General features: G+C 28.7%; 1 protein-coding gene across 1 annotated transcript; it reads right to left on the bottom strand.

The window, feature by feature from the left end:
• Positions 1–885: 885 nt before the first annotated feature.
• On the bottom strand, positions 886–2184 carry LOC124912652. Its single transcript, XM_047453299.1, has 4 exons — positions 2001–2184; positions 1777–1869; positions 1381–1692; positions 886–1277 (listed from the first exon to the last, which is right to left on the bottom strand). The coding sequence occupies exons 1-4, from the start codon at positions 2163–2165 to the stop codon at positions 1038–1040; spliced, it is 810 nt and encodes a 269-aa protein (XP_047309255.1). The 5' UTR covers positions 2166–2184; the 3' UTR covers positions 886–1037.
• Positions 2185–13437: the final 11253 nt, after the last annotated feature.

Below are 13437 nucleotides of genomic sequence, written 5' to 3'. Positions count from 1 at the left end.
TAAGTTTATAAAACCTGAGAATGTAACCTTTTGATTATTATAATTTATTTTTTTAGTTAATAAAAAAATATAATTTAATTATATATATTTAAAATATATTTTTGTTTTTAATATATATGTTGACATATACCAAGCAACTTCAGATGATAAGGTGGACTTAATAAAGCATCCAAAAAAATATCACTGAAATATGGTGTTTTAGTGATAAATTCCTATGGTATTAGGGTGAGAATGGATAACTAATTAAATTCACTTAAATTGTAAAATTAAATTAAACGATGATGTTAAACTATGTCTATCCATGTATTATAAACAACCTATAAAACAACATTGAAATTGTATTTTGAATAATATTTGATTAGATGCCATTTCTAAAAATCCATGAAATGCAATACAAATAGAAATGAGGAGAAAGAAAACATAAAAAACACTATTTTGAAGAACAAGCATGAATAACATTTTAACCCTCTAGATAATATTCATGAGTTCATCACCTTTTAAAGATTTGAATATAACATATAACTACTGTTCTTACAGGGAAAAAAAAAAGAGATAAAAAAGCATACATAATATAACCCTTAAACCAATATTATAAGGGCATTAAGAAGGCATGACTTAATACTGCCATAATTTTTTTTTATAAAATGGAGGAAATCAAACAATCTTGTATGGGAATGCTGCGAAACTTAGAAGCTCTTACTATTTTGTTTGTGCTCTCAATTCAAAATAACCTGCAAAATCAATTGATACGAGTATAAGTCACAGATAACTGCAAATATTAGTAAGAAAAGAAGATAATGACATAAAACAAACAATGCACCGTATTAAGATTGGTTGGCCATATTCAAAATGAAGTATAAATTAAAAAAAATTATAAATCATTACTGAAATCAAGTCATCCTCTATTTTCAGTTGCATGATCAAGTCTCAAAATATAACAAACTGTCATAACCATGTATATCAAACAGAGACACACTTGTATACTAGAAAAATAGCAAAGACATTTCATGCACATCACATCACATCTTCAATTAGAGTTATAAGAATTCTACCTTCGTTTCATTTTGATTCTCTTTCTCAATAACAGATCTGACCGATATTACACTTAGATCTTGTCTAAACACCACCACTGCTTCACAAGTCCTAAGCTCGCTAGAGACATCTTTTTTGTCAAAAGCGCTAAAGATGATCTTGTATCCAAAGGCAAAGCCCTCAAGCAAAGTTGGTTCTACAATTTTATCAAAGCTGATAATGTTCCCGAGGCCAAATTGAAGGCTCTGATCATAAGACACGAGGGGGATGAATGAAAACATTAGCAAGAATGTGAGGGATATACAATTCTTTCCTTTAGAAAGAAAAATAAAGAGAAAGAGGGAGAACCTTCCAATTGCCATAGCTGAAGGTAGCATAAACAGAAGACATATGGACTACATCTTCGGTATGGTCAGGAGGATTGTCACATTCACTGCAACCAGGAAGATCTTCAAGGGTAATTGTACAATCTATGGGGTGTAGCCTGCAGAAATCCAAGGTCTCCCCTCCCAATCCACCATAAAAGTCATAAAAGTAAGATTGGAAAACTAAAGGAGTGCCTCCTGCAATGCGAGGACTGCTTGCCTCAAATATAAGGTATTGTTCAATGGGTCCACCAAGCCATCCTCTCACAATCCTTTGAAATACGAAATCAGTATTCTATTCAACAATGCAGTAATTAGAGTGGTGGGTTCTTCAATACAATACAAATATATATGAAAATATGGGGGGGCACAAACTCACATGATTAAAGTTAAAGTTGGCCAAAGAAAACAGTGCTTGTGGGTAATAATCATCTAGGTCAGCCAGAGGAGCCACCAGGCCCCTGTTCACACCCTTTAGAAGAAGAAGAAGAAAGCAAATAGTTAATCAACAAGCACACTGTAGATGATGGCAAATTTGGATCCAAACACCAACAGATTAAGCGTGAAATTCTATAAATAACTAGGGTTTTCTACTTTAATCACCTCTTTCTGTCTAAATTCTTCACCGGCGTCGAAAAAATCATCGCCATTGAAATCGTCAGAGTCCGAATCCGAATCCATGTAAACACTGGTAGACGGTATGATCGTCGTCGATACATTCTTTGAGTGCAGCAAGAATTCTCCAGATACATCGGTGGAGCTCGACATTCTCTTTCCTAATCAAACGCACAAGGAATTGGCGAAGGTAGAAAATAAAATACCTAATTATCTTAAATTTGGGTTATTGGGAGTTTTTATTGGATTTTTTAAATTTATTTACGAAAATATAGGTTGTTTGGATTAATAATTAATTAATATAATATATTTTTTTTAATTTTTAAAATAATATAAGAGTACTTTAATATTTTAATTAATAAATTAAATATTAATTAATTATATATATACATATATAACTTCTGATGCAATTTTATTCCTCGGTCTGGGTGCTGAGGTCCCTCGGCTGGTGTAACAAGGTTTCTCGGCCGGACGTGGAAATCACCGTCCTATATTTATTGGCCAGAACTCTCGTTTCTAGTCGACATTCCTCGGTTGGACCTCTTGATCATTGTCGAAATTCCTCAGTTGGACCTGTCCTTGTCGAACCTAGGCTAGGTTCTTCGGTCCTCAAGAACATCAAAATTGTAGGTTTTTGCAGTTTTGATTGAGGCTTGAATTCTTTTATCTAGGGGTCTGGGTAGCTTCACAATACTCTTAGGATCATTATGAACATCATCCCGAGCTATCATTCAACTTGGATGTTGTTCCTTTTGATCAAAACAGTTTTGAGACCAAAAATCGGGTTTCTGGTTTTAATGAAGTGTAAGGAGCTTGTCAATAGCTTCCATATACTTCATATGATCGATTGGTTCCAACATCGACAGTTCGTTTTGATCAATTCAAGAACTTGAATTTTTTTTTTGGATTTTGATCAAACATGATCCAAATAGATTCTCAACATCATTAGAAACATGTTGAAAAACTTTCCTTGTTGCCGTTGAAACCCCAATTTAAAGATTTTTCAAATTCAAATGTGGTGTTTTCTGTTTTAGATCGATTGATCGGTTCTAGTTTTAATAGAAAACTTATAAATGATCCTATGATCGTTTACCAATCAAAAAATTCAACAACCGGACATTACACAAACTTATGAAAACTGAAATATAAAAATTTCAATTTCAAACTGGAAGGTTGAATTAAAGGATGATTGGAAGTTACGAAGGATTGAAGAACACTCCTTAGACCTTATGGAAGCTTTGGGAATGCCTAAATCCAAGCTTTAAGGCCTTACACATAATTTCCGAAAATCCAAAAATTTAAAGCTTTACTCACGGTTTTATGTAATTTTTCAATTGGAGGCTTGAGAGTTCATCTTTTGCCTTCAGATTATCAAGGGATGCTATTTATAGCCTCTCGAGGTCAGTTGAAGAAGCAAGTGGGCTTCATTAAGTCAAATGACCATAATGGCGTTTTGGCTGTTTTCCAGCTAGTCGTTGGTATATGTTATAATTATGATCGTCGGCTTAGGGGAAATGATCACAGAAGTAAGTGATCATTTCACTTTTTGAATGAGGTCAAATGATCAAGAAATTGCAGAGTTCTATTTTTGAAAAATCAAAGATGGCTATTGTTCTTATTTTTCCGGCTTCGCGATGAAGACGACGATCCAAGATGCAACAACGACGTTTCGGGCGAAAAGTAGGATGCGAGACAATATGTTGGCGTTCCATTTGTGTTCCGTCAGCGACCGAGCAGTACGTTGCGTTTCAGATAATGGAGTTGGGGCGCGCGTTAGCTGATCCAGTGCTTCGCGAGCGCGTCTTGTCTTTGTTGCAACGGGCGACATAAACAACTCTTAGGCGTTGGATGAAAATCCAATGTTTATTCGAAGGCTGTAGTTTTGGCTGTAGTGATCCTTCTGGATTTCGGCTTCACCTGATATATTTTTTTATTTAACCTTAAGAGTTTGTTTTAAATTGATTTTTCATTCAACCTTTTGACTTTGTTTTTAAATCTTTAAAATATATAAAATATTTAAAATAAATATGATAATTCTTTTGTCAATTTAAATTTTTTTCTTCTACATATTTAGGTTAAGTAAATAATTTATTTGGGATAAAATGGATATTATATTTATCCTTAATTATTTATTTTAATCCCTTTTGATTTTTCTAAAATTAATTTGAGATAAAATGAGTACACCATTTATCCCAAATTATTATTATTATTTTAGTTAATTTTCCTTAATTAAGTAAGATTTAATTATCACAACAGTTAAACCATTTAATTAAGTATATAATTTTCCTTAATTTAATTAGATTTAATTAAGATTTTCCTTAATTTTAATTATTTTGAATTTATTTATTCAAAAATAATTATTTTAAAATTGATAAATTGAGTGTATATAATTTTAGTACTTACACCCTCAAAATACTCCACACTCCAAGTTTGTCTTTATGATGTCTTGTTTCAAAGTATTATCAAACAAAGTTTACTTATTCTAAGAAATTCAAAATGGTTAGGACTTGTTTAAATCATTCTTATAAAATTTCAAAAAACTTTATAAAAATGTTTTTAACTCAACTTTCAAATAATTTCTCACAATATTTTTTTGGGGGGAAAAATGACTTAGCATCATTTCATTAAAAATTCCTAAAAAAAGGAAAAAAAATCCTGAGTTTTAAGGGATCATTCTAGACTAACCTAGAACGATTTTGAGTTCGTAACAGTTTCTGAATAAAAGCTAAAAAGAAATAACGTAAACGTATTATCTCATTACAATGCTTTCAATTCTAGTGAATTAGGTGTCTGCATATTATATCTTGGACCGTTGGCGTAAAGACTTGAAGAGAGGTTACCAAATATTCACCGACATTTATGATTCGGATGTGTGTGAAATTGAAAGAAATCGATACAATTATATAACTCCCATCATGCTAGAGGTTCAACAACTTGCATCTAAATCCCATGTTAATTGTTCTACTTTGGCTGAAGTGATGAAAGATATGAAGGAAAAGTTCAAGATATCTCCAAATTGTACAACGGAATATTCTGAATCAACCGAAAAAGTTATCCACTCGCCCGTCAAGGTAAGAGCTCAAGGGCGACCACCCACAAAACGGAAATAGACTGCCATTGAGAAATCAATGAAGAAATTAGGTCCTAGAAATAAGGTTAGTGTCAAAAATTATGTCGTCCTATATCCAATACCATGTTGTCCCGTGTATTACATCATGTTGTCCCATGTATTACACTATGTTATCCCATGTATTACACCATGTTGTCCTGTATATTACACTATGTTTTAAGACTCCATTGTCATTTTGTTTTAGGATGTTACCGCAACAAGTAATCATTCTCCAATATCAATGCAAGAACAATGGATTTACACATCACCACCCATCCAGTCTCGACTCAACTATCATTTAGATCATTGTTGTCGAGTCAATTATATCATGTATCTAATAATATGTTTTCCAAAGATAACTCATGTGGGGACAACATCGAAAGATAACTTTGCTTAATAATATGTTTCCCAAAGATAACTTTGTTTTGGATAATATATTTCCCGTTTTAACTGTTTCTTAACTTCAGTTTAATTGAAAAATAAAACGATTACATAAATGTTATATTCATTATTTTATGAATGAAATTTAATAAAACATTACTTTACATTTAGAAAGCAAAGAAGAAACCATGTTCTAGAAATAGTGTTAGTGTCAAAAATTATGTCGTTCTGTGTCCAATACTATGTTGTCCCATATTTATAACGGTGATGTCCCGTGTCTTATACCATGGTGTCCTGTATTTTGTACTATGTTGTCCTGTGTTTATTATTATGTTATCCCGAGTACAAAAATGTTATATTTCAAGAACAAATAAATGTTAAGTACAACTTGTTGCTTCACAGTAAAGCGTTAAGTACAACTTGCTGCTTCACAACAAGTAAATGTTTTAATTCTACTAACATAAAACAATTACATTAATGTTTCAGATAATTTGGTTTCGTACAACATTCTGGTCTTGTATTTTAAGTTCATCTGATAAATGTTAAAATCGAATTGTAGAATCATCGATAGGTGTTGGATTCGTAGACAATGAATATTCTTGCTCGCATTCGCTCGGGTTATGCCACAAGTCCACTTCGGATCTCTCTTGTATGTCTCCATGTGCAACATATAGAATACTCCACAATCCTTATAGTTCCATATGTCTTGCCAGATTTCAATAGCCTCGTAATGCATTTAAAGAGTTCGTAAAAAATGCTCAACTTCATATTCGCAATAAAGTTCAAAAACTTGCATCCAATAGTCTTCAATACTACTTACTTTGAATCTATATTTATACCATTCGGGAGTGACCTATTGTTAATGATATCCATTGTCTACGACTTTGTATTGTAAATGACCAAATAAAAATGAGAATCATAACCTATGGGTAGAAAAATATGCATACAAATATCATAGCACAATAGAGTTAACATAGTATAGTGACAACACAAAGTATAGTAACAGAGTTAACAACATAGGACAACATAGTTTAGTGTAAGACAAAGGACAGAATAGTGTAAGACATTGGACAACACAATACAAGACACAATACAATAGCTTATTAAACACAAGACAATAGACTTACAAGTTCAGTCCTTTCAAGGTCTCTAAACATTATTCCAAACTCCGTTATTTCCTTAGTAATACAGTATTATAGTCCTTTTATGGCAAGTTTATTGCACCCTGTTAAAGAAATTTTATGTTAGACGAGAAAAAAAACTATTATATAAAGACTTAATGTTCATGTGTAGTACTCACACTATGAGTGGTTGAGAAAAAAACTCGGCTTCGAGGTGCTCCTGGCTTTGTAGTGTGGTCTTGGATTTAGAAGTAGCATTCGCAAGCATTAGTAGGGGGTCAGAGCGAGCAACATTCTTGTTGGTAATCTTCCTGTTATATACCACCCCACTAAATCTTCTGTAAAATAAAAAAGAAGACACTAGTATTGTAATTGACATAGGACAATATAACTAAAAACACATTACAACATAGTCTAACACACAAGACAACAATATATTAACAATTTAAGCTTAATATTTATCAACAAGGGACAACACAGTATATGACACAGATGCAACATCGTATACGATACATGACAACACATTAATGAAAACAGTGCAACAACGATAAGTTTTTATTACCTTTCATCTCTATCTGAAGTTTTTCTTTTAACTAAAGTCTTACTGTTCTTCTCTGTCATTGTTGACATACTTACTGTGACAATAACCAGATGTTAATTAGTAACAAAACACTTAAGGTTTGTAGAAGGAAACGTTTTATAGATATGAGAAGAAGAAGAAGTTGAATAACTATTAAAAAAAGAAGAAGTTGAATAACGTTTGAAGAAGAATAAGTTGAATAGAAAAAGGAGATGAGCGGATACCGTTTAAAGAGCAACATATACTTAGGATTAGGGTTTGAGCGGATTCCGTTTAAAGAGAGAGAAGGTTTTAGAGGAAATGAGAGGGAGTTTGAAATGAAGGGAAATTATCTTACGTGGAAAAAAAAAAGCAAAAATAATTATATTTTTACCTACATGTCATGCTATGGGAATTCGCTAATGGATTCGTTCTCCCATATTTGTTTTCTGTATCACCTTTTTTTTTGTGATCATTTTTCTTTTCAATTCACTAAAATGTCACAAAATGAGTGAGATTGTGTTTTCTAAAATTGTTTATTCTTCTGCTATGTTGTGCTGTGCATGTGCCATAATTGATGCATTGTTATTCTTATTTTTATTTTGTGCAAAACAAAGCACAACACAAGTAATTATATATAATATATATATATATATAAAAGATTTTGTTTTAAAATCATTTAAATGTCTAAATTATAAATTTATGATATAAAATGTGGGTGTCTACCCTAGAATCTCACAATGTTTTAGAATTCATTTTTCAAACATCTCATCAAACACAAAATTTTATTTTGTTTAAAATTTTTGAAGATTTGAGCTTATAAATATTTCATTTAAAAAAAAGGTTTTCCACAAGAGATTATAAAATACTTTTGAAACTCTTTTGTTAGATGGCCCATACTGATCACATTTGAAATCACATATTGATCTTGTTTGCTTCTGAAATGACATGATCATTAACAAATTATATTTTCTCTTTTGTATCATAATCTTACCAAAATAATGATTTCAAATGAATTAACTAGTAATGAAAGGCATAATCCAGAAATTTTATATATGTATCCTAGACAAAAACTTGAAACTGTGAAACTCTTTTATAAACACTGGAGAAAATTTCCAGAAGAACAACTTTTCAACAACTTGTTCAATACATTCAAAATCAGTTTATTATCAAATTGAAAATGACAATTATTTATTAAAACTAAAAATATTAATCCAATTTCATATAGATAAATACAAATTGTTAAACTTAATCTAATTCAGCAATCATTCAACTCAAATCTAAACAAAACTCATAATTAACTAAAATTACATTTGAAAACATATTTCAACACAACAACTGCTTTTATTTAATTTCATCAAACTAGTTACAAATTCTACATCATTTTAAATCGTCAGATCATCGTCCTCCTAGTAGCAGGGTTTGCTGATGTTGGTGGTGTTCCTTGAAACGGCCATCAATCCTTCTCCTTGGCCATGGAGATATGGGATTACTCCTCCTTAAGCTTCTTCTGCCCTTCTAAGGAAGAGGTGATTTCCTTATCACCCAAATTTGCGATTTCCCCGATGCAGACTTAACTTTCCGACGGAGCTAATATATTGTTTTATATAAACCATCGTAAACATAACATGAACCGATTATGTTTACATTGCATTTGATCGGAGAAGAAGACTGAATGGGAAGGGAAGAGAAAAGACTGAAGAAAATATATTTGAAGAAGAGGAGGAGGCGGCGGCAGCGGCTAGAGATATTAGGGCAACACAAAAGAAAGTCAATATGAGGGTTTGCTTAGAACCCTTGTCCTCTTTTATTGACTTCTACTGGTATAAAATGAATCTCAGTCCCTAAATAACTTTACAATTTATAATTTTAATAATCACTTCTTAATAAGTTAATAATAACCACAAACTTATAATAAAACATAATTTAGAAATACAAATTTTATAGTTCTCTAGTAGGGCTTTTCTTTTTTATTTTTAAGATGAATGATAATTTTTTATTATTTTAGAAGTAAAATGTAATTTTTTTTTAATAATGTCCACTAGAATAATTTTTTTCTCACTTTAAAATAAAATATGTTATAATATATATTGTTTAAATATGTCACGATAAAGCTTTATCCCGCTGTCTCCATGGCTAAATTTGACAATGTTATCCTAACTATTATGAATTTGTCACATGAAAGTTTAATAAACACTGAAAATAGCCTAAGTTAATTTGAATAAAGTTAAAACAAAAGAGAATTAATTAAATATAACTGTAGTACGGTGTAGAATTTCTCAATGCAATTTCACTGTCACTTTGTGTATATATATATATACTATATTATATATTATATGGGAGGTGCTTTTCCCACTTCCTCCCATATTTCCACTCGCTCTCTCACTCCTTAATTAACTCCAAAATGACATATTTATCCCTACCATTTATATATTTACGTTTTTTATTTTATTTATTTATTTTATTTTATTTAATTATTAAGTTTTTTTATTAAATATAATTAATTAATTAATTTTTAATATTTTTTTAACTTTATTTATTTAATTAAAATACAAAATATTATTATTTTTATATTATAATTATTTAAAATATATTAAATATAATATATTAAGTAAAATATTATGATTAGATTAATTATTAATTATTATTTAATAGATAATTTTATTTATAAAAATATTAATAATATTAATATTATGTTTGAATAATTATTAATATATAATATTATTAATTAAAATTAAAATAATTATTAATATATAATATTATTAATTAAAATTAAAAATATTATGTTTGACTAATTATTAATATATAATATTATTAATTAAAATATTATGATTAGACTAATTATTAATTATTATTTAATAACTAATTTTTATAAGTATTTTAATATATGTATATATAATTAATATAATAAAATATAAAATTTTTATATTTTATTAAATTAGTACACATTTCAATATTTAATATATTTTAAATAATTATAATATAAAAATAATAATATTTTGTATTTTTAATTAAATAAATAAATTTAAAAAAAATATTAAAAATTAATTAATTATATTTAATAAAAAAAACTTAATAATTAAACAAAAAAATAAGTAAAATAAAAAAAATAAGAATATATAAATATATAAAGGTGATAAGAATAAATAAGTCATTTTTGAATTAATTAAAGAGGGAAGCGGGGTGGGAATATGGGAGAGGGTGAAAAAAGCAATTTGCATACTATATATATACATACTATATATATATACTATATAGATATATATCTATATATATCTATATAGATATATATCTATATCTATATATCGATATAGATATCTATAGAGATATATATAGATATATATATATATATATATATATTATAATATATATCATATAAACCTTAATAAAAAAAATCTAAATTTGATTTAAAAATCTAAAAATTTTGAATTTCATGTTCTATAATATATATATATATATATATATATATATATATATATATATATATATATATATATATATATCGTATAAACCTTAATAAAAGAAACCCAAATTTGATTTGAAAATCTAAAATTTTGAATTTCGTGTTCTCGAGCTTTAAGGCTTGAAATTTGATCCTTATGTTTGATCCAACTGAAATTTTTGAAAAATAAAGTTTAAATTTAATTTTAAATTCTGTTATAGAGTTTGATTGATGTTCTTCTTTTGGTTGTGTTTGAATATAAACGTAATTTCAAAGCTGTTGAAACAAGAATTAGACCATGGCCATGAGATGGCCTTAATCAAAAGTTCTCAATTTTTTCCCTAGAAATCGGGTTGAGAAATTGATCCTTGTAGAGCTCGATTGATCGGGTTTAGGGTTATGGATTATGATCCATGTATCCATATGAGTTGTTTGTAGTTTACAAATCATGTTTTCATGATCTATATCAAAAGTTATAAACTTGCAATTCTACATACCAAATGAAGAACACTCGGTCCACTAAGACCGAAACTTGTAGGACTGTGGATCGAGGTTCTTGAGCAGGGATCGAGAAATCTAACCGAGAAAACTAACATAGGTCCGAGACAAATGATCGATATTCTTGAGTCGGGATCGAGATCAAGGACCGATGTTCTTGAGTTAGGATCGAGCCCTAAAATCGATATCCAAGACCTAAGACCAAGGAATTTGACTGAGTTTTCTAACTTAAAATTAAGTACTCCCTTTAGCCTATGACCAATTTTTCTAACCTAGGACCGAGCCCCCTTTAGCCTAGGACCGAAGACTTAGAATGGTAAACCTAACCTAGGACTGAGCCTCCGAGACCTAGGATTGAGCAGTCCGAGTTTAGGACCAAGCCTCCTAAACCCCAAGATCGAGCCCTCCATACCTATGGACCCATGCTCCTAGACCCTAGGATTGAGCCTCTCGAACCCTAGGGTTGAACCCTTCGATCCCTTGACCAAATGTCCCGAACCCCATCCAGTTCACCCTCATTCTAGATCGGGCCCATCTGGTCCCAGACTGGCGAAAATAGGCACAAGCCCTAAGACCCGGTCCTAAGGATTATTTGGTTCCACTTTTCAAAATCCAAAATTATGTTTATAATTTTGGGACCCCATTCCATTTTCAAATATTCCCGAAAGGTCATAAAATGTTTTCAAAATATTTTCGGGATATTTCCCAAACGAATATTTTGACTAAGCCCCATTTGAATTTATTTTTAAATTATAATAATTTTATGATTTTTTCAAGTATTGTACTTAAGCTTTGATAACGCAATCGTAGGTACGCCCGTCTAAATAGTTTTTTACAATTATTTAGGTAATCTAAATTTATCCTTGTTTAGGACCCTAGTTCTACTAATTAAAGGAAATAAATATTATAAATAACTTTTTTGCTAAGCAGAATTTTATAAAAAAAATATAAAATCGTTTTCAACGAGTGCGAAGGACATTGGGTGAAATCCCTTTTCCGAGCGTGAATCAAATAATAAATCCTTATGTAAACTCTAGTATAAAGTACGTTTATACATGTACATTTTACTAATTTTTCAAAAAATCATTAGGCGATATTGTTCTCAATAAATAATTTTTGCTTAAATTAATTATGTTTAATTAATTTAAACTGGATTTCAACGTAAATCCCCAAATTATTAAAATTTGAATAAAAATTAATTATGTTTACATACATTAAATTCAAAAGCTCTCATAATTACTATCAAGATCTTTTTAAAATAATGTTTCATTTGAAAAAGATGTCTAACACACAAACCAATGTTGAAATGCATTAAACCTCAAGCCACCCCGATCACTTGTATTGTCAAGTGTCATCCGACACAATCTAAGCTACGGGTACCGATACCCAGGGTTACAATTTTGTAATTATTAATATTAATGATAATTTTAATCAACTATTTTAAATAATAATTTTATTTTAAATTTGATAATAAGATTAATAATTCTAATATATATATATATATATATATATTTATATTTATATATCAATTTATAATATATTATTAAAAAATATTATATTATAAATTATTTCTAATAAATTTAAAAATATTAAAATACAATTTTCATAATATTAAAAATACAATGACTAACAATTTTAATTAGATGTTAAAAATAAAATTATATATAAAAGTTTAGTGTGAAATTTTTAATAAGATTAACCTTTTTAATATATATTATGTAATATATTTTATTTAAAAATTTATAATTATTTTTGTTATTTATTAGAATAAAAGTTTACCAAAAACAATGATTATACATTTTAATAATATATCATCAAAATATATATATATATATATAATTAAAATTTTAATAAGACAAAAAAATCTTCCAACCACACCATAATTACATTAATAAAAATATCTAGCAACCATTAAACACAACTTCACAATCCATTTATAAGTAAAAATTGTTTTTATTCTTATGAATTATTTAGAATTATATGTTAAAAATTATATATTGAATAAAATCTTTACCCTAAAAGGTTGTTTTTATTTTAAATTAATAATAAAATTATTCATTGGTTCATAGATAATTATTAAAAAAAATTGCTTGCATGAAAAGAGGCATAAATTTATTATTATATGCTCTTCCACACCAACTTTCAATATTTAATGATGTGGAGAAGGATTTTAACCAGTAATATTTGATGACATAAGAAGATCAAACTTTTTAAAAAATAATTTTTTTTTATCATAATTCAAATTTGTTGTATTTTTAAAGAAATAAAAAACAAATATTTTTACAAATTGTGTTTAGAATTATAATTAAAATTTC

Source organism: Impatiens glandulifera, chromosome 8 (genome assembly GCF_907164915.1).
Source record: "Impatiens glandulifera chromosome 8, dImpGla2.1, whole genome shotgun sequence".
NCBI lineage: Eukaryota > Viridiplantae > Streptophyta > Magnoliopsida > Ericales > Balsaminaceae > Impatiens > Impatiens glandulifera.
Note: the sequence above shows the minus strand (reverse complement) of the source record. Positions and strands in the feature narration are given on the sequence as shown.